At 27.9% G+C, this 22,212-nt stretch overlaps 1 protein-coding gene and 1 long non-coding RNA gene across 2 annotated transcripts in view; one reads left to right on the forward strand and one right to left on the reverse strand.

Moving 5' to 3' along the window:
- Nucleotides 1-12,195, forward strand: part of LOC123263180 — a 33,238-nt gene extending 21,043 nt beyond the window's left edge. Inside the window, exons 2-3 of the long non-coding RNA XR_006509117.1 lie at nucleotides 9,927-12,024; nucleotides 12,089-12,195. This is a non-coding gene — a long non-coding RNA (uncharacterized LOC123263180). The remainder of the gene's footprint in view (nucleotides 1-9,926; nucleotides 12,025-12,088) is intronic.
- Nucleotides 12,196-16,914: 4,719 nt separating this feature from the next.
- LOC123264457 (cyclic AMP-dependent transcription factor ATF-2) lies at nucleotides 16,915-22,029 on the reverse strand. Its single transcript, XM_044727767.1, has 7 exons — nucleotides 21,841-22,029; nucleotides 21,562-21,655; nucleotides 21,295-21,437; nucleotides 20,930-21,207; nucleotides 19,635-19,860; nucleotides 19,197-19,563; nucleotides 16,915-17,807 (listed from the first exon to the last, which is right to left on the reverse strand). The coding sequence occupies exons 1-7, from the start codon at nucleotides 21,889-21,891 to the stop codon at nucleotides 17,398-17,400; spliced, it is 1,569 nt and encodes a 522-aa protein (XP_044583702.1). The 5' UTR covers nucleotides 21,892-22,029; the 3' UTR covers nucleotides 16,915-17,397.
- Between the last annotated feature and the right edge of the window lie 183 nt (nucleotides 22,030-22,212).

The following is a 22,212-nucleotide window of genomic DNA, read 5'->3' on the forward strand; positions in this document are numbered from 1 at the left end:
CCAGAGGAGCTGTGTAAATGGTGCAAAAAATCTAAAAAAAAATAAGAGAAAAAAACGAACGTCTATTGATGTTTTGAATGGTTGGGCGTGTGAGAAAAAGCAGAGGTTACAGAAAATTTATTTAAGTCTAGACCTTTTTACTTCTCATGTTTTAAAATATATGTGTATGTATACATGAGAAACGTTAGATTGGGCCGGATGTCATGTCAATGGCGGACTGATGTATGTCCTCGGCGATAAGAATGCTACAGTGTCATAAGTTTAGGGTTACGCTCAGCCAAAACTTGACTCATTTAACATAGTACATACTTATGTATATGAGTATTAGACTCTTCTATATCTTCATTTTACTATCATGTGACTATACATCCTGAATGTAATTCGGCTTCTCGTCATCGGCAATGCTACTGTCCGTTCATTTGCTAGCGAATGAAAAGATTGAGCGCAATTGGCTCGTCCTGTGTCTGTGTGTATCGGTCGAGGCCACATACGGTCACAAATCTCTCTTTTGCAACCCTCAATTTACGATAAAAAATGTATACTTTTTTTCAGTGCTATATTTATTTTAAATTGAAAGGCTTCACTCTCATATTATAATTACATGTCATTTTAATTTAAACTCTATTGTCAAATATTTTTTATATTTATGTTTGCGTTCAATATTTTTTATTATTTACACTTTAGAACTAAAATATTTTCATAATCCATTAATTATTATTTAATAAGAGTAAAAATTTTGATTAACTAAAACGTTCGTTTAATTTCTCATGGAAAATTTATTATATTTTTAAGTATATGTATCATAATGTTTTTAAAAAAATCACTAAGTCTAAAAGAAATAAACAAACTAACAGAAATTTTTCATCATTAGATCAAACTTTATCCAAAGTATAACTCTATTAAATAATGCTTTAAAAATTTTTTCACTTATTCATAATAACCATTTTAATGCTAAAAGCTGACGAGAAATTATGCTACTATTATTTTTATTGATTATATTATCACTAAGAATGACACAGCAAGTAATATTGAAAAAATACGCTTAATTCAAATGTTTATATTTATTTTGGAGTCTCAAACAAAAACTTTTTCCCTTTAATGAAATTTTGTCATTTAAAATTAACCGAATTGAGTAAGTTTTAAAAATTTTTTCAATATTTTAATTAAATACATATTCCAGTCTTAATGAAACTTTTTTTTTACAAATTTAAATAATGAGAAGATAACTTTGAATGAAAAAAAGATCATTTTACTGATGTCAAGTAAGTATTCATCTAATATTATTCAATGAAATGAAAATTCATTGCCGTAAATTATAAAATGGAATTTTTTTATCGAATAGCCATAAAATGCAGTAAATGGCTATCATTAAAGATTTTTCTACCGCTTGAAATGTAATAAATTAAAATTCCTAGATTTTCTTTAACTAATATTCAATATATGGATTCATAAAGATGAATGAAAAAGTTATTAATTAAATAAAATATCTAGACATTAATGATTAAAAAGTTTTGTAAAATTTGTCGGCAGGTCAGTAGTTAGGACCTAGGTTAATCAATATCAATTTTCAATATATAATAAAGTAACTTATTATATAGAAGAGCGTAACGACTCTCCGAGGGATTCGGTACATGTTTTCATTAGGTCATTGGGTAATTAATGTATTTTTGTATTCCCAAATACGTACTTGAATAGCTATTCAAATTATGTTCATAGAGATACAACAAAAAGGCTATTATATTAATGAAAAAGTACCATCGCCATTTAAATCCACATGAGTATGACCTTTTTTGTCTTTTAAATATTGATCTTTTCTCTTTCATCCGTAATGAAAAAAACTCTCTTTTTACTGGACATTCATTATAAACGTCAGAACATGAAATTAATTAAAATTTCTTTCTTTAAAAATAAAAAATATTCAAATTAACATTTACCGAGAATATTAAAATCTTTTTGTGACTATTAAAATAATTTATTTTACTCTTAATTAATTAATACACTATTAGTAAAGTCGAAGTAATATTTGAACGTACTTTCACACACTATTACAAAGCTTGCATTGTTGAAAAATTAACATTGAATTTAACTAAAGTTTTAAATAGTTAGCACAGTTAATAAAGTGTTGACTTAATCTGCTTTTCTGGCTAGTATTATAAATAAAAAAGTTTGGAAAATCCAAAAGTGCACGCCTCATAATCTCATTTTTTATAATGAAATTTATCAAAATAAAATATAAAAAGCAAAATAATAAAAAACAGAAAACTGCTATTATGGTTTAGTGGCGCCATAACTCTAAGGTGAGGAAAAAAAATACTATAATAAAATATGTAGATAGATATACAAAAAAATCCACAGTCATATATTAGTTTTTTATAAATAATAATTTAATGGCAGTGAATTGAACGCTCATATTAATTAAGAAAATTCGTCGTGTGTTACTTTAAATAATAAAAAAAAAATTATTCCGGTACGATCATTTTTTCGACCAATTTTCCCTGCCACATAGTTTAATATTATTATTTACTATGTTAAACAAAAAAATTGTTATTGAAATATATTTTATGTGCCTGACAAATTATTTGACTTGATATGTGTACTTATATTAACCTGTAAGTGCGATATAAATAACAAAAAATCAATTTCAGTCTCGAGAAAACTGCTTTTTTCGAAATGTCGAGAGTAGAGCACAACCTCAACGCTTCGCTTATGAGGCGTGCAATATATCCTATATACTCTTTATGGATTACCGCTATTATATTAGAAACAATTTCAAGTACTTAGCCTTTTTTCCGTTTCATAATTTTTCATTGATATTTATTTTATTTATTTAATTTATTAAAAATTGATTAAAATTGAGATGCATCACATATCAATTTTAACCATCAATAAGGAATTATGGACCATATTTATGATATTTCGATACTAACTTGACTTTGCAAGTATTCATTAATTTTAAATTAAAGGATTTAGTTCATAAAAAGTAGCATTAATGTAAATCTTCCCCGGAAAGTATTAAAAACTTAGTGATATGTATTTTTTATTTATGACTAGAACTTTTGTCTTTTTATCGAGTCACTGATATATATAATTAATTATTTTTTTAAAACTCAAAATCTCGAATCATTTTAGTTCATTTTTCCACCATGAGTGTTATTAATTAATAAAAATTTATTTCTACAGTTGCATTAGCACCTAAAGTAATCTAGATAGTTATTTCAATTTGTCTTTTCAAAATTCTGAAAAAAATATAAAGTATCAAGTTAATAAACTAAAAATAGCTGTTAAAAAAAAAAAAATAAAAAATAGTTGAATAAAATAAACCTGCTTAGAGTATAAATAAAGTAAAGATTAATTAAAAACCCCATTCGTGTAGCTTTTAATGAGATAATTCAAGTTGAGGATTCACCTAAATCCGCACTTGTTCTCCGGTACTCAATCCGGAAAGGACCCTGTGCATTTGTGAGGGCAATTAGCGTCGCTCTTCGATTTCGAATTCTCTACCGTCAGCGGCACACTGAAACGAGAGGTTTAGAGTGAAACAAAATGAAAGAAAAAAAAAGAAGTAAAATAAAAAATAGTTTAAAAAAATGTAAAGAAAGCAAGAACAAGAGGCATTGAGGAAAAGAGTGATAGTTTTCCTATAGTTTCCTCTTACTTACTCATATACGTATACATCGGTCTGGTCCATGCATACGTCTCGCTCTTGTACTCTTGGTTTTAGCTTCCCCTATTTCATGTCCTCTCTACTCCTATCCCTTGTCTCGACCACGTTGGCATAGCAACCGCTCTCTTGCCCCGGCCAGACAACCGTCCCAAAAACATTGACCTTAGCTTTCGTACTACTCAACTCATACCAAGTTATCTCTACCACTGCACTGCATACTCTCATTCTCATTCTCTCTCTCCCCAATATCACTTTTATTTTATTTTCATCATTTTGTCTTTGTCTTAATACCAGTCAATCCATGCCAGTCACTATCAATCGTCCTCGCACTGTCCAGCTACCATTTCCTGTCATCCAACTCTCAATTCGCTCTATTTGTAGTAAAAAAAGAACCGCTACAAATATTGTGGGGTAGAAAAAAAAGGAGAAAGAGAAGAAAAAAAAACCAGGGAATTTATTTTTTTTTGGGACCGTTTGTTTGTAAAAATCGAGTGAACAAGAGAACTAGCTCTAGATCCATAGATCCTATCTGCCTGTTCCACAGCTCTCTGAACTGAGCATGAGAGTATGAGAGGAGAGGTCAGTGATGTCGAGAGTAGTTTGTCGAATATCAACCAGGAACCAAGAGAAAAGTTTACATTAGCTATAGCACACTATAAACTACCTACTATACTAGTTACCCAGCATCCAGCATCCCAATACACATCTCTGCACTGCTCTCTGTGTATTTTCCCGGCAGATAGAGCACAGAGCAAAGCTTCACATTGCTACTGTACTAATACTAGTGCTAATACTAGGCTAGACTAACTCTACATCTCGCTTTGTCTCGTATCCGTTGGCCAGCTTTACAAACGACTAATACTAGTCTAGGGAAATGAGAGAAAAAGATAAAATAGGTATGTTAAACTCGGAAAACGGGAAAACTGCGGCGTCGACTCGACTTTGGATTCAGCTCGATCCCAAGCTAACGAAAAGCCCAAGTACACCTACCAAGAGCTGTGAACTTCTCATCTAAAATGAGAGCCAAAATTCATGAATCAGCGGGAAACTTGTGAAATTAAATGCATCGCTTAGATTAAAATAGTTAGTCCTTCTCTGAGAAAAACAGATAATCTAAAATCCACCATTAGCTTGAGTTCAGGATTATAACTTCATTAATTTTATTTCTATAGTTTGCTTTTTTATTTTAAATAGATTCTCTTCAGGTATTGTATATACGAAAAAATAAGTAAAGGAATTAATTTGATGCTAACTGAATATTAAAGGAAGTATTTTGGACTAAAGACTCTAATTTAATATATTTTTTCAAGTGAAATAAAAAAAAATAACATTTTTTTGTTGGATACTTATTAAAATTTCAAGAATATATAAAAAATTATTAAAACTCTTCTTGTCACTCAAAATGAAAAAAAAAAAAAACAAAGGTTAGATTCTTAATTAGTAAAAATGCCATTAGCGCCCGAATTGAAGCTAAGTAAAAAAAATTTTTCCACAATGACGGGAATTTGAAAAAAAAAAAAAAATCTAGTTCAGACAATATAATGATGTACAGAGAAGACTTACATCAAATTTCATGTAAATTAGTTCAATAAAACTTGAAATATTGTGTCAACCGTTCTGAAAAAAATAGTTTCGAAAAGAACATGTTTAGAGTTTCGGGCTTTGCCCAGACCGGTTAAATGCTACGTCATTAGAGTGGATGTAATTCTAATAATAATTCGAATTTTTAAAATTCATTGAAAGGACATGTTCTTAGGATTTGAACTTCGAAAATAGTCCATTTTTTCAGTATTCTAGACTAAAATATCTTCTCAATCATCACTAATGTGACTTCATATCGTCTAAAAGTCAATTATAAATTGAGTTTGGTTTAATAAATCGATATTTCGTAGTTAGAAATAGAGTTTAGGTCGTTTTCGGAACAAGATTACGTTATGCAGCCGACAAGTAACGCCACAGTAGGAAAAAAAATTACAAACAGTATCTGTTGATAATATAAAAAAAGATATTCTTTGCAATTTCAAGCTTTTTCTTTTAATTATTATTTTTTCTGTTTTATTTTTTTAATTTTTAATAAAATGAGTATAAGGTGTACTTTTTAATTCCCCGAGCTTATTAAAATAAATTTATTTTTCATTTTTTCTGTTTCATCAAAAATATTTGTTTTTTCAATGATCATTTCATAAAAAATTTTTAATCAATGAATAATCAACAGATAAAAGTAATTAAATGATGGACCCCTGTGCTTCTGAATCAGAAAGCTGTCAGAATTAAGAAGAAATTGTCTCTATACCATTTAATCGAAAATCATGTAACTTTTTCATTCCGGGCCGTATCCTAAAGGTTAAAAAAGAAATAGAAGAAGTACAATTATATTTTTTTTGTTCGACGGGCAGAAAGCGTCAACTTTCGGCCCGCTGCGCTAAACGAAAGTGCCGCTTTCTGCCTTCGTCGAGCAAAAAAATAGTATACACTCCACGGGAAGTAAATAAGAACGCCTCAGATCACATGTTTGTCAACCTCGGCTTCGCCTCGGCCGACAATTACATGTGATCTGAGACATTTCTTACTTTACTTCCCTAGGTGAGTAATATACTATTTTGTTGAACGGTTTAATACTTGACGATGACACGTCATCACAATCTCATTGAGCCCTTGGTATCATTATAATTATCGTTGTGGTTTAATATTATCATGCGTCCTACATCGTAGATCGTAGCTTTTAATAGCAATTACGTGGCGTGTCTCGAAGATGAACAAGCCGAGTAGAGCCAAGTAAAGCCAACCCGCGGTCCTGTATATGCTTGTGTCGTAAACCTACCAATTAAATCCAATAGACTGGAATGTCGGTTGCCCTCTGGCAATTCTATTGCCACCGGTATGTGTTAAATATATGTTACACATACTTAATAATATAATAATCCTAATATATGTGTTACTATTGTTACAAATTACGTTATTTAATTAATAGTCTTATGAGTGCATTTGGGGATTGATAACAAAAGTATTACAATGGATAATAAAATTAAACATAACTTTAATTTTTTATTTTTAAATGGGTCAAGTGATTCTTCCATCAAACATAACTTAAAAAAATTTTTATTAAAACTTGACTTTTCTTTAATACATATCAGATTGTTGAATAAATACTTAAAAATGAACAATGACTCATCAAACTAATGATTGCTCAATTGTCACCTTTAAAATAAAGATATAGGTAAAGAAGTTCATTTTTTACATCTTTAATGTAATTTTAAAAAGATCTTTTTGATAATTCATAAAAATGTCATTATTGATTATAATTTCATTTTTACTAATTATTTTAAGTAAAATAAATAATTATTTTTATTAACTAATATTAAACAATAATTTTTATAAATTTATTTCATTGTATTATGTATGAAATTTTTATTATTTTAATTACTTTTTTCAATTGTAAAATATCGAAAAATTGAAATTAAAAAAAATTTTTTTTTTATAAACTAAGAAAAAGTATATGCGATTGTACAGAAAAAATTTAAGTATAAATTTATTATTCATTTGAATTCTTGTTAATGATAACAGAAATAGACTTTATTTTTTAAAGTAGTATCGAAACTCTGGATAGAACTACCCAATTTTTTTATTAATATAAAAACTTTCTATTATATTGTCTTGATGTAATTTCGTAAATTTCCATAAAATAAAAAAAAACTAAATTATTTAACTAAGAATAGATCTATACAACATAAAAAGAGCTAGGAAGTCAATAAATCATTAAATTGATGAAAAAATTAGAGTAATATTTGTCGTCCTTACGATGATTTTATAAACAGACTTTAATGATTAACTATCTAATAGAGAGGTCGTACACCTCGTAATTAAGTTTATCAAACGATGAGGCTTTTATCGAAGTTTTATATATTTATTTCTTTAGCAGCTAGTACTATTGTATTGTAGATAGTCTTGATTGTTATGTGATACGACAGTTTAAGCACTATGTTACATCGGCGATGCGATGAGTCGAGGTCGACGAACAAAGTTAGGGTCAAAACGTGGGATCCGAGGCGTTCAGCAAAATCGAATTTGCATAGGTAATGGAATTCGGGGTCGCGCACGGTCACACGCAAACGTCCACGTATGCATAGACACTTACAATATATTTATAGTTATATTATGTGTGTACTCCATGTTTTTTTATCTTTATCTTTCGTGTAAGAATTTAAGTTTATAAAATTCGTGCCATACATTTTTTAATGTAATTACTAGTAACGCATCACTATGTAAACAAATCACTGAATAAAATTAAAAGGTTATTTAGTTTTTCGTTTAAATATAATAAACTGGGTATGTAAACCAAACGAGAATTATCTAAATGGACTGCTGATATAATGAAAATTACAGCGGTATAAAGAGAATGTTTCCACCAGTAGTATGGGGAATAACTCGAAAATTGTATTTCTCTCCATGAATGTTGATGTTAGCTTATGCACCTATTTAAATTAGTGCGGTTTGTTATGTTCGATGGATTAATTCAATTGCTGAATGTGAATGGAATGCTCATATATGTTGTATTGTATCTTTGATTTTTATTAGTTTTTATTTTATTTAAAGTAAAAAAGGAGGATTTTGAGTAAATAACGTTTATTTCAACGTGTTATAAATTTAATATTTTTTCTGGTCAATTAACCCAATTGTCTATGTTAAATTGCTATTTTATTGCAACATTTATTTTTCATGGACGCACTTTAGAATTACTTAATGTGTACTAAAAAAACTTTCCACCACAGTCCGGGATTTAATTAGTTTTTTAATTGCTCTCTATTTTTGTAATAAAAGTAATTTACGGAAAACATTGCAAAGTAAAAAATCATATGGCTTCTTTATCGTAGAGACAAAGGAAACTGCTTCACACTGCTGAATTGACATTTTCATTGAATGTGGATGATAGATTAAGTGTGAAAAATTTATGATTCGATTGCTAATACTTTAATTATAAATACATGTTAGCTAATACGAAAAATTATTGAAGGATTATTTCGAAACGAATAATATGTTCAGAAAAATAAATTTTTTTATTCCAATAAAATTTTTTTGAAAATGTATATTCTTGATTTAATTCTTCTTTTCCAATTATAAAATTTTTAGAATTGAGGAATATTTTTGTTTTAATTAAATTTTATAGCACAAGCACTGTTTTTCTTTTTTTAAAAAACTATTCAAAAAGAGGTGTTAAAAATTAAAATAAATGCTATGAACACTCTTCTATTAATCAACTACACTTTAAATTCGTTACAACAAAAAAAAATTCTGAAAATAAAATAACAATGAACAACTTATTATTTTCACGAGATTTTAATTTGATAAAGCAATTTACTTGAAATTCAAGTATTTTAAATTTATCCTGATTCCGATAAACTTTTAAAAATCGTCTGAGCATCATTTGAATGAACGCTTTTATAAATTTCCTTTGGATATTATAAATGACATTTCCATAGATTATCCCCCAAGCGAAATCAATGGTTAAATTGCTCAGTTGTCCCCAAGTGCACTTTGATTCATTGATTGGGCCAGGGCGTATTATACGTCAAATCAGTTATTCCCGCAAGAATTGACCCCGTGATCTCCCTATAGCTTAAATAATAATAACAAATTTATAAAAAAGGATAGGGTATTGATAGTTATTTGAATACAATGCATACTTCATTATCATTTTGTTCAGTCTACCCCTGATAAACGATCTTCGCATACGATACTTCACGTGACACGTGTGCTTAATTGATTAAATTTAATTATAAAAAATTTAATGCGTCTATAAAACCGCTAAAACCGATATGTTACTCTGAAAACTAAATCGTATATATAATTATCAGATTTTTTGGTTCTAATTATTTTGTTTTCTTTAATAAGAGAATCATTTTAACTTGCTCATATATTCTGATATTCATTTTTTTTTTTTTTTTTTTTTTTTTTTTATTGAAATATCCATTATGCAAAATTTTTCTTAATGGATTTTGAGTGAAAAATTAATTTTTTTTTTGGTATTAAATTTTATCTAAAAAAATTGACATTTATTGAATCAAAATTTTTTTAAACTTATTTTGTTTCTAATAAAATAAATTCAGGAATAATTTTGCGAATTCTCTAGAGAGACAATGTTTTTACATTTGAATGTAATGCTATTTTTTTTCATGAAATAATATAGTAAATTGATGTATTCATTTTAATCAAAATAATTATTCACACAATCCGATATTAATGTTATTATTTTTTGTAATTTCAGATGGACAAAGTGAACTGGACTATCATGATCATTAATGTTAACCACATTTCGTGTTCTATCAACAACCACATTTTGGATGCTACCAACAATCTACCGTAGTTCATTTGAGTTCATATAATATAAATAGTGAAATAAACCACAATTACCTAGGCTAAATACGATAACAAATTCAGTTAAAGTATATATGCGACAATTCATATACATCTATTATACGAGCACGAATATGTGTTATTATACTGACGGATGAATTCAGTAACAAAAGTTTGAACATTTAAAAGTTTTTAGAACTATCTAAAACTCATAAGTAAGGAAAACATTTAAAAGAAAGGAAAAATAATTTCCAGTAATAAATAATGCTAATAAATTTCACGATTCCATTTCCCGTTTTATTCTACAAGAGTGTGAGAATAAAAAAGCAAAAACCAATAAAAGTCCACAGTTTTCTCTCCGATTAGCAAGTCATAATTTCTCCCTTTTTTATCTCATTCGCGTCGAATTTTAGCACTTGCAAACAGTAAATAGAAAAGGAAATTGATAAAAAGAAAACTACTGTCGTACCCGAATTTTATTACATCTTCGCTTAATTTAATGTGTCATTACTAAATTCCTTAGCTGGGGATAAAAAAAACTCCGACATTGCTTACGATCTTCTACTTTGCTCAGACGAAACTTTTATACCGCTGAATTTATTGTTTTGCTGTCGCAATAATAAAATTTTAATTTACGTCGAGAAAATGATTAAGTAAAAACCCAAAAACTGCATCAATTTCAATAATTTAAAACATCAATTATAATTCTCGATATAGAACAAATTTCTTCGAGTTTTTATGGCTTGATGTGATATTTCAAATATATTTTTTTTAACATTGAAATATCTTATCAGATTTTCTCTTCAAGATTTACCAAAATACGCATCTTACTTTTAAAAAATCTGACACATTTTTAAACTGATTTAAAATGTTGAGATAAAATAAGATAACCGATATGTTAAATATACTTATAATCAAATTTGACGTTTATTTTGATGTTAAAAACGCCCTAAAAATTTAATATTCAAAAAGAAATTTTGAAAATCAAAAATTACCCACTTATCTTAGAACGATAAAATTGTTGATTGATTTTTTAGTGGAAGATAATGCTGTTAAACGATTTCTTCTGAGAACCATATTTCATCTCCAACACGGCATGTAGAGATTTTACGAAAAAAATTAACAAAAATTGCATGACTCTTCACCCTCTAACTCCGACTTCTTTCTTCTTTTATATTCTTAATACACAAGTTTTTTTGTTCCCTTATATCTCGATCACCTAAAAAATAATTTATAAAAATTAAAGCCTAAATCTCATTGCGTGCACAAGTCTCTTTATTGCGTGACCTTGGCGTGTTTGCCTTTGAAAACTTCCGGAATTACATGACTGGGCCTAACTATATTAGACCAATGTGAGTACGTGTATTTTAATACTTCATTCCACGCCACTGTTCTTGGCATATGCAATACACATTATATATTTATATATATAGATATTGGCAGCAAAACTATTATATCTGCAAACATAAAATGTGTGAATGTGTTAGTACATTACAGTAGTTTTATTTAACAAACTAAACTAAAATGAGTAAAGTATACATACAATATATACGATAGGATTGTAGAATGTAAAATACAATTATTGCACAGAGTAGGTAGTAGTGAACGAGATGGGAGATTAAAAAGACAGAGATGAAAATGACGGTCTGGAAGATGGCGCCGTCATCTGAAGTGCGTGCAGCTGCCTCGTTTCTAAACCCCAAAAACACGATACGATAGTAATACACCAGCAGCAGACTCTTAAACAACTGTGCGGGCTGAGCTTAGTTTAGCTCAGACCTTCATTTTTAAACGTTGTTCAAATGAACCTATTTGTTTTTGTGAATAGAAGGCATTAATATTGTTCTACATAAAATACAAATAAAATAAAAATAAAGTCAACAGTTAATCACCTTCGAAAATATGACTCGAGGTTTTCTCAAGTGCCACGACATTCTTTGCCTTTTAATAATACATATCCGTTATATTAGTTGAGTTTATGAACAATCAGTAATTCATGGTTTGATCTGGTATTGTATATATTTTTTTTATTTATACTAGTTTTGTTTTTAGTTATGGTATTTTTCTTTTTAGATTCCAAGGGCAAGTTTATCAAGGTTATCGCGATGACTTATTTTTTGAGTGAATTAATAATTGTATCTGTTGTATTATATCTGAACGAAATAGGTATATTCAATGCAAATATTCACGGCGAGATGGTGTTGGTACATTCTATATACGTGAAAATTAGGATGGATTGAAGTGACAAGGTTTGCGCGCGCGCGGCACGTGACCGGTCTATTCCCATGTTAGCCTCGTGGTCGGAAACGTGGTTTTTATTTCCAATTTTTTTTTTTTTAGATAGTATTCCATTCATTCTATTTAATTCATCTATTTAATATATGAAAATATACACATATCTTGTGATATAATATATATTCATACCTATCATACTTATTGTTTTTACTTTAAAAATAGTCAAAATGGCTGCTCTTACGTCATGGTAATAATACCGCAACTACCGGATGTCTGATGATTTTTTATATAAGGTGAAAACTCCAATAGTCGATCACTTTTAATAATTTTTATTTAAATAATTACAGAATTTTTTAATTGTGTGAAAATCAACTGCTATTTACATAATTTTAAAAATTTTTTAAAATCACTGAATTAAGTAGCACATAATTTATTTACTCAAAAATTATTCTTGGCTCCAAAGTAAATTTTCGTGATGAAAAAATTCTTGAGCCAAAACTATTTCAGTCTTCTTTAGAAGTTTTCTTGAAAAAAAAATTGAATCTCCTAAAAATAGTTTGTAAATAATTTTTTTTAATCTATAGATAAATCACAGTTGAAATTTCTAATCATTTGCTTTATTTTATATACATGTATTTTTTTTGTAAATTCAATCATTAGAAAAAAAAGGTAGGATGTCAGTTAATTTGATCGGATATTAATCTCTGATCGGATATCGAGGCTGTTACATTACCTTATATAACAATCGGAGTAATAAAAAAAAAATTAGAAAAACGGTTGACCCTAAAGGCCATCCCTGCAACTTCCCGCTGATTCCGTTAATACATGGCCGTTTTTTTTGAGCTCTTCGAGCTCAAAAAAACAATCTGTATGTTGTTTTGAGCTCTCCGAGCTCAAAACGATACCTTTTCTATGCTTTTGAGCTCTTGAGCTCAAAAGTCTGATAGAAGCTTCATAGAACATTATTTTTTGAATTTTCAAACCGCAATAACTTTTGAATAAATGAACCGATTTTTACGAGGTTGGCGGCATTCTACGCAGTTTTTTAAGCCTCATAAAGAATTTTTGAGTTTCAATTGGTCAAACTAAAAATTTCGGAGTAACTCCGAAAAAACACTTTTTTCGGTTTTCTTTCGTTCACGATATCTCTCGAACGAATCAACCGATTTTGACCGGATTAGCGGTGATCGACGTGGTTTTTCAAGGTTGAGAGCTGATTAGTTTTTGGAATCGATCGGTAGAGCCGTTTAAGAGTTATTCCAAAAAAATCATTTCTGAAAAAATTTTTTTTCCTATTGTTTTTTAGATTTCTCCAAATTTCTCAAAATCTGTCGGTCCGAATCGGTTAAAATTCTCAGGAAATCTAAGTTTGGCGAAGCCCTTTCGAACGGCACCAACCACGATAAAATCGGTTCAACCGTTCAAAAGTTATAAGAGGTTTACATACTTACAAACACACACACACACATACATACAGACATAGTGACACCCTCGCGGGAATAGTCAGGGAAGCTTCCTAGGACCTCAAAACGTCAAGATCTGATGAAAACTCGATTTTCGAAAAACTGGGTAAGACCAATAACTTCCCGATTTTTGAAAATTTTCAATTTTCTTAGCGGGAAGTTAAAAATTGCACATACAGAGCTCTTAGAAATCTTTATTGTACGTTATAAACAATATTGTTTTTATTTAAAGTAAACTATTTCTAAAAATACAAACACTGAAGGAAATGTTTGCTATTTTTAGTATCAGTATTTATTACTTATTTACTAAATTCTGGAATGTAAATTATTTCATTGGAATAAAAAAAAATTTTTTTCCAAAATATTTCAAATTTCCGAAGCAAAGTAATGTGTTATTTACTTATGCTGTAAAAATGACTTCATACATTGTAATACTTTATCTGTTTACAAGTAACGCTGTCTCACTTCAATTTACAGGAAGACAATTTATCAGTACTGATATTTTACGTAAGAGTAAGAAGAGTTGAAATAAAATAATGAGCTGTGATCGACAGAATTTGAGTTCGAGTTGAATTTAAATAAAAATAATTGAAAAAGTTTAGTTGAATAATTCAAGAAGAAATGGTAACTTGTAAAATGAAAACAAGTATTAAATTTCTAAGAACATGGATGAGTGACGCCAATGCTATTTATCCTTATCATGTGCCTTATCGCAGCATAGGAAAACCGTTGTTGGCAATATTTGCTGACGGGAACCAAGTCGATAGTCTTCTTGTATATAATATACATAGTTTGCAATGGTACATGTAGTGCCAATAACGTTTACGTTTAGTCTTTGTGGTATGGCAGCGATCAAAACCAAGACAAGATTGTAAGGAAAAAAAATAAATCTTATTTTATTTAACTTTTTTTTTTATTGGCTGTAAGAATTCAAGGGAATCTTATCTTACAAGTTTACTTCCTTGTGAATGATTTCAAGTTAACTCTCGAATTATTCTATTGTACTCAAATATTCAACCTTTTTAAAGAGATTCCTTTCAGGTTGAAAAAAAAAATTAAACATCAAATCGAGTAAAATAAATATTATTTTCAGTAAAACAAATCGGTTTATTATAAATGTTAAACAAAAGTGTAATTTTTAAACAACGGATTTGGAACGTGCCTAAAGCCCCTTATCATTCTCTCGTCCGGTGTAAAATTTAACGACAACTGGACGGAGAACTGATAAGGGCCCGAGGGTTACAAATTCATCACACTAAATTTGATTATTATTCTCATCTCATTATTATATTTATTTTGTAACTTGTACATGTTTATGATAAATAAAAATAAAAATAAAATAAATGAAGTGTAATTTTTTTTTATTATTATAATCGACTTGTTTATTTTTAAGTAAGAAAAGGTTAATTGTAAAAAGTTGTTATTGTATCATTAATCTCATGACCTTTTCTGATCTTCATTAATTCTAATCACTAAATATTACAGTCTATACAAAAATTTCGAGTTTTTTAATTTATAACTAAAATATTTTTGGACTGCAGGAATTTTAAATTATAAAGGATGAAATGTTGAAGTATAATTTTCTAAAATTTAAGATTTTATTATGTATATTGGATTTTTGTAAAATTTTATTTTTAGTAAGTCAATAATGTTGTGATGAAATTTATAAAATGTTCATGATTTTTAATGCATATGATACTTGAATAAAACAATTTTTTTGTCGTAATTTTAAAATTTGTCAAAAATTTATGTTAAATAATTAAGAACATTTCAAAAGATTTTTATACGATAATTTAAACAAATATAATTTCGGTCACTTGAAAGAATTTAACAAAACAAAAATTGAATGCTGTTATGCTTTCTCTGTAATAAAATTTTTTATTACACATTAAATATGAAAACCCGTACATAAAACCGAATCTCAGGAAAAGTACGACAAATACATATTTAACTTTTATTAACTTTAAAAAAATTTTATCTCTATCAGTAAATTACGACTGCTTCAATCATGGTTGATATTAAAAAAAAAAAAAAATCCTGCAGTCACATTTTATAAATTGGAAAAGTTAGCTTTTTATTTTACCTTCAAGGTAAAAATCGAATAATTTGCATGACATGTGAAATGAAATTTAAATCCGTGCAATAGAGCCAGTAGGTAACTAACTTTTCGCTTATCAATGATATATATATATAAAGCAACAGATCAGTTAATCAATAAAATTAGGTAATATTGTGTTTTAATATCAACTAAAAAATAATACTAATGATATTATTATTTAATTAGTTTAATTGATAAGGAGTATGCCAAAAGATGTGAAATTTGTGAAACTTTTTAAAACTAATACTGTTAATGAAAATTTCTGAGTTAATTAATGTGTTATATTTCAAAGGATCATGTATTATATTATTAGTTGTTTCTCTTATAATTTATTAAGATTAATTTCTGTAATAACATGAATCATATTCCTATTAAAAAAATAATTTTATTTCATTAAAAACTTAATAAATTAGAATTTACAATTATAAATAGTTGTGTCTCTTTTGGAAATGTTATTCCATAACTATAGTCGTCTTTTAATAAAATATATAATAAACCCGCATACATTTCTAGTGAATCAATAAACGAATTACTTAACTGAAATAAAATTTTTATCACTAACAATTTAACTATTTTGTGTAAGAGTTCTTTATTCTTTTATCAAATTAAAAATTCATAAATCACAATTATATAAAATTAAATAAATGTTTTAATATTTAATGAACTTTAAAAATGATATTATTCATTTTAATTTTCGTATTTTCCTGAATAGAATTTCCAATTATAGTTTCTGTTAGAAGAATCTATAAATAAAAAATAAATCGAATAATTAAGTAATTCTAAATTATTTTAACAAGATAATTTAGTTGATGGACATAATTAATGTCTATTTTAATTTATGAATTCTTAAAAATGAAACCATTAATTTTATCTCGCAATTTTGAGGTCAACTAGAAAGTAATAAAACTTTAATAGATTTCTCTTTATACCACTACGTAAAAAATTTATAACTTTTTTATACCTTATAAATAATCACAATAATAAAAAGTTTATTATCCTACTTTTATTGCCTTACTTTTTTTTTAAACTAAAATTATTCCAACAAGTTTAAATTTATCAACTAATTAACAATTTTTAAGTAAATAATTAATGATTTTTAATGATTGACGACTCAATTAAAAACTAGTCTAAAAGTTTTGTAATTTACTTGTTTTAAAATAGAGTTACTGTTAATGAGTATCATAATGGATGTATATCACTAGTGTTGTACATAACTTTTTATAGTTATTAAAAGTCTTGATTACTACAAAAAAAAACTAGAATGTTAAAAGTATACTTTGCTTAACATAAAAAAACGCAGAAAACAAATGCTACTTTGTCGTATCAAAACATAAACATAATCGCCAGCGATTGACTATTCATAGACGTATTTAAACATAGACAATAATTTTAATTATAAAAATAAATGTCTTATAATAAAAAAATTTTTTTTTAATGACTTGTAACTTAAAATTACTGACAATACCTCAAAATCAAAAGCTTGAAGAGCTTGTAGAGCGTCTTAAAGAGCACTATTACATATAAAGCCTAATATGATTCCAACTTTATACTGAAGTTTTATTTTATAAAAACGTAACTTAATTAAACTACGTCCCAGTTGTTTTAGAGGCCACATTAATTAACTGTAGACTCTGGTCTACTTGAACCACTTGTCGCGAATTTATAATTTGAACTTTTTTTGGTGGTCCATTTTGGACAATTAAGATTGGTTTGTTGACAGATTTTTCATCTACTATTTGATTAAGGTTGACGACCTTAAGGTTATTGCAAGGCCCGCAAATAACTTTAGCCACCATCGGCACCATTTTATCATCGGTTTTTGGTAATATTATTGATTGTCGTTTTATTTTTACTTTTTTATTTGCAGCACATGCCACGTCTTGGTGAGCAGTCTCTCGTTTTATTCCCTGTGTTATATCAATGGGTAGAACTGCTGCTTTTTCTGGTAGCCTTACACTTGGTAAAGAAATAACTTCAGGGTCTACAATTACTTTGTCTGAAATTAAGAAATAAAAAAAAATTAATTATTAATAATGAAAAATTAAAAATGTGCATTACTAAGCGACGTTAAACAATGAATTATTTAAGGGAGATAGCCACTGTGAAATTTTAAAAAAAAAAACAAAATTTTTTTTTTTCTATTAAATCAAAGTTTATATATTCAAAAATATGTATCTAGAGTTTTATATGAAAATTTCGAATGTTTTTCGAGTTATAGTCATTTTTGTGACAGCACGTCAAATGCATGCGCGGCGCTCCGACAAAAACGCGTTTTTCTCGAAACTACTTTTTTCGAATTGGTCTCATCGGTAATTTGCATAAATATGAACCGATTTTCAACTTTTTTTTTCCGTATTCGTCTATTCAATAGCTATAGTTGCACATAGAGGATTTTAAAAATTTTGATTTTTAAGATTTTTAGGGCTGTTTAAATCCAAAAAAAGGAGAAAAAAACGGAAAAATTTTTAATATGTCGCCATTTTTTTAAATCCAAATTTTCAAAATCTCCTACGTGGAACGATAACCACATGCATGCAGATTAAAACGCACGGCTGCCCAATTTTAAAACACAGTAACTGTAAAATTTCTATACCTGATTTTTTTCAGTATTGCTGCATTTCTTATAACTTTTAGACCTTGATTTCAATTAATTTTTCTTCAAAATATTTATATTCAAGTATTTTCTATTCATAAATTAAATTTTTTATCAATTTGGCGCGCAAACTTTTTTTTAATAAGAAAAATTTTTAAAAATCTTAAAAGTGTCAGTTACTGTGTTTTGAAATTGGGCAGCTGCGGCAGTTTGGTTTTTATGTTTTAGATAATCCGTTTTTGAGTTAGAGATGGGGCCGTGGTGGGGGAAATTTTTTGGTGCTCCACAAAAATTGTTATAACTATGTAACAACATGATATTTTTTAATAAAAATTTAGGAGAATGATCTTTAATGTATACTGTATAAAATAAAAAAAAAACCCGATCCCCAAATTCCTTTATTTTCTCAGTCGAAAAAATTCCCAAAAATCACCTATTTTTTCGATTCTCACAGTGGCTATCCCCCTTAAAAATTTTTTTTTCATGATATTTCTAACTTCACGTTTTTTTCAATTTAAAAATTTATTGGCAGTTTAACCTTAAATTGAAAATTGTCTGATAAAATATTGAATAAGTACATCATATTCTACAAAAAAAAATTTTACGAATTTTACAAATAAACAATTTTTTTTTGTCAATATGTTATACTATGTAAAAAGTAAATATTTATATGAAGAGATGCAAAAAAATCAGCAAACAGATATTCAACTGTCGCTAGGTTTTAAAACTCAACTAACGCTAACTCTTCTCTTTAAATTTCCATAAAATAAAATAGTAAAAAAAAAATCTTACTTTTAGCGATTTCTTTGGTCACTGAGCAGTCTTTGTGAGCCAATAAAACAGTTTTTAAATTACTAATTTCCAGACGTAAATTTTTAATTTCCAATTGAAGTTTAGCATTAACTTTATTACTTTCGTCTAATGACTGTTGAAGCTGATTAATCCACTGTTTTCTTTTTGCTCGTGCTCTCATCGAACTCGCGCGATTTCTCGCTTGAACATCTTGTTTTCTACGTAAATCCACAATATTTTCATTTACAACTTCAACTTTTTTCTTTATTACACATTTCTTCTCCGTATTTTTATTTTGTACTTTATCATTTTTTATCACCTCTGAACTTGTTACATTACCGTTTTTTATGAGAGCTTCTCTAAGGCGCTGAAAGATGAAATTTATTAAATAAAAACAAAGTAACGATCTTGATTAAATAAGGAGTCATAAAAAAATACCTGCTTAGCATCTAGAAGAGGAGGCGAACTTTTTTTAACAGATTTATCAAGTTCGTTATTTATCAATGGTAATGCTGTGTCTATCACTATTGTTTGTGGTTTAGTTGGTTGAGATTGAACGTTAACCGCTGGGATTGTTGAATCAATCATAGGAGTTGCAGACAGTTGCATAAATTTCCCATCTTGAGTTTTCAAGAGAAATTGCACTTCATCGCCATCTATCGATCTATATAAAGATAACAACATTCATTTTTATTTATTACATTATATTGTTTATTACTTTTTATTATTATGCAAATATTTTGAAAAACAGTCGTTTGTACAAGCTAATCTAGAAATTATTCATAGCGTTTAAATTTAATGAGCTTTTGTACATTATTTTTCAAATATTCTTCATTATTTATTGACTTCTACTACCTTTTGAATTTAAACTATTGAATTGATGAATCGCAAAGCATAATTCTATTTGTATATTTCAAAATTCTTTTGATTAAAATTGGTTAAAGAAATCATTGAGCCAAGCTGAATAAAAATAATTGAATTAAAACAAACAATATCTTGTAAAACAATCAATCAATTTTAATTTTATCGATCGTTTTCGTTTCTGTAAGCTAATCAGATTAATTCAAAATCAATAGCTTTTTAAAATTCTTATATTTCTAAAGCGTTTAATAGTATATTGTGTGACTAGGGATGAAACAAAACGATTTCAGACCAGAGTGAAGTTGCCTGCCCGAGCGAAGCGAAGGCTGGCATCACTCGGTCTGAAATCGTGTTTCATCCCGCGTCACACATTATATTTTTCATATAAGTTGCATTAAAAATGCTAGTTTCAATGTCTGGAGCCAACCAAAACTAGATAGTTTCAGACGAACAGCGAAAATACCATTTTATTATGAAACTTATAATAAAATAGAAAGTAATAGTTTATTTTTTACCAAACATTATTCGTAAATTGACAAGTTTTCTTTTATCATTCTTATTTATGCTTAATAACAGAATTATGATATGTCAATACAGTTAACGGTTAGAATGACAATTATAAAGGTATAAAATAAACAAACAATTGATAGGATTGAAAATAAAGCTGCAACTTCACCTCGCGGACAGAAAATCGTCATTTTCTGTCCGCCGGGAAGAAATAATTGATACCTGCCCGGCACAGTCGCATTGGTCTGAAATTGTCTAGTTTCGGTTGGCTCAACAGGCATTGAAACTCACATTTTCAATGCAGGTTATATGAAAAACAATTTATCAACTCTAAATAAACAATGTATTTCTTACATAATACTTACAGACTTGTAGACGATGGTAGTTGGGGTGATTGTTGAATAATTGACGTGTCCGCTTCTTGTATAACAATTGTTTCAGATGTCTTTTTAACTTCTTTACAAACGACAATATCTAAACTTTCACAATTCGGCTTTTCTACATTTATGTCTTTTGATTTACCTTGCAATATTTCGTCTACTTCATTATCATCAGCTCGGTGCAGAACTATTTTATTTGATGATTTGTCTTCTATGTGTGGAAACACATGTGGTGTATGCAACGTGTCGTCATTTATTATTATCTAAAGGTAAGTATTATTTTAGTCAATCATTTTTTAATAAAGATTTAATAAATTTATTATTTATAAAACAAAAAATTAAGAATGTACCTCAGATTCAGATAATGATCCAATTTTGCCTTCAACAGCTCGTCTAAAAGTTTCTTCAAAGGGATTAACATTTTGTAAATCTTGAAATAAACCAACTTCTTCGCAATTTCTGATGAATCGTGTAGGAGTTGGCGTTTGATCGGCTAAATATATAAATATATAATCATTTAATAAAACTTATTAATATAAATAAAAAAAATTCAAATAAGCTACATTGTCTTAAAAATAAAGAATTATGTAATAATAAAGTAAATATTAAGTTCTTACCTATAAATGAATTACTTTTGCCACCTGTTCCAAAATTTAATATCATATCATGTTTTTTTTTATGAACTACCAAATGATCTTCATTAACAAAACTCTGAAATGAAAACAAAATAATTTTCTCAAATTATTTTTACATTTTTTAATGTATTTATTGTGAGAAAAAATTACTTTAGAATATTGTTAACAATAATGAAAGATTAAAATGGAGCATGTAGTGTTTGTTGTAGTAGTGTAAGTATTATTAATTAACATATTGTTATTTTTTAAAATAATAATTACCATATTACATCCTGGAGACGAACATGCGAAAGGCTTCTCTGTGTCTGTCATTTTACAAAAAATATAATCGAATACATGTACAAAAATATTAATTCACCGAGCCAATGACAAAATATATGTTTAATCGAATGTTAGTTGAATTTGGGTATTTATTATATTATGTATACATTACAACTACATACATACAGTACAGTGAGTTTACGCGTTTAGATTAGAATTTAATCTAAACAGTGCTTCCATCTTACTGTACTTTTCATAAGAGAAGCAAATAATCTCGTATTTTAACGCTAGATGGCGAAAGTTTGGTCTTTTTAGTTTTAAAATAGTTAACCAGAGCTTGTAAGCTAAGTGTATCAAAAATTCACCTGAAGT

This window comes from Cotesia glomerata, linkage group LG4 (assembly GCF_020080835.1).
Source record: "Cotesia glomerata isolate CgM1 linkage group LG4, MPM_Cglom_v2.3, whole genome shotgun sequence".
NCBI classification, from domain to species: Eukaryota; Metazoa; Arthropoda; class Insecta; order Hymenoptera; family Braconidae; genus Cotesia; species Cotesia glomerata.

Excerpts from the sequence above, each read along its gene's own strand:
- LOC123264457 (XM_044727767.1), bottom strand. The coding sequence starts at position 21,891 with ATGACAGACACAGAGAAGCCTTTCGCATGTTCGTCTCCAGGATGTAAT. Across the intron at positions 21,656-21,840 it reads CGTCTCCAGGATGTAATATG|AGTTTTGTTAATGAAGATCA; the intron begins GTAATTATTATT and ends TTTTCATTTCAG. Across the intron at positions 21,438-21,561 it reads CAAAAGTAATTCATTTATAG|CCGATCAAACGCCAACTCCT; the intron begins GTAAGAACTTAA and ends TTATATATTTAG.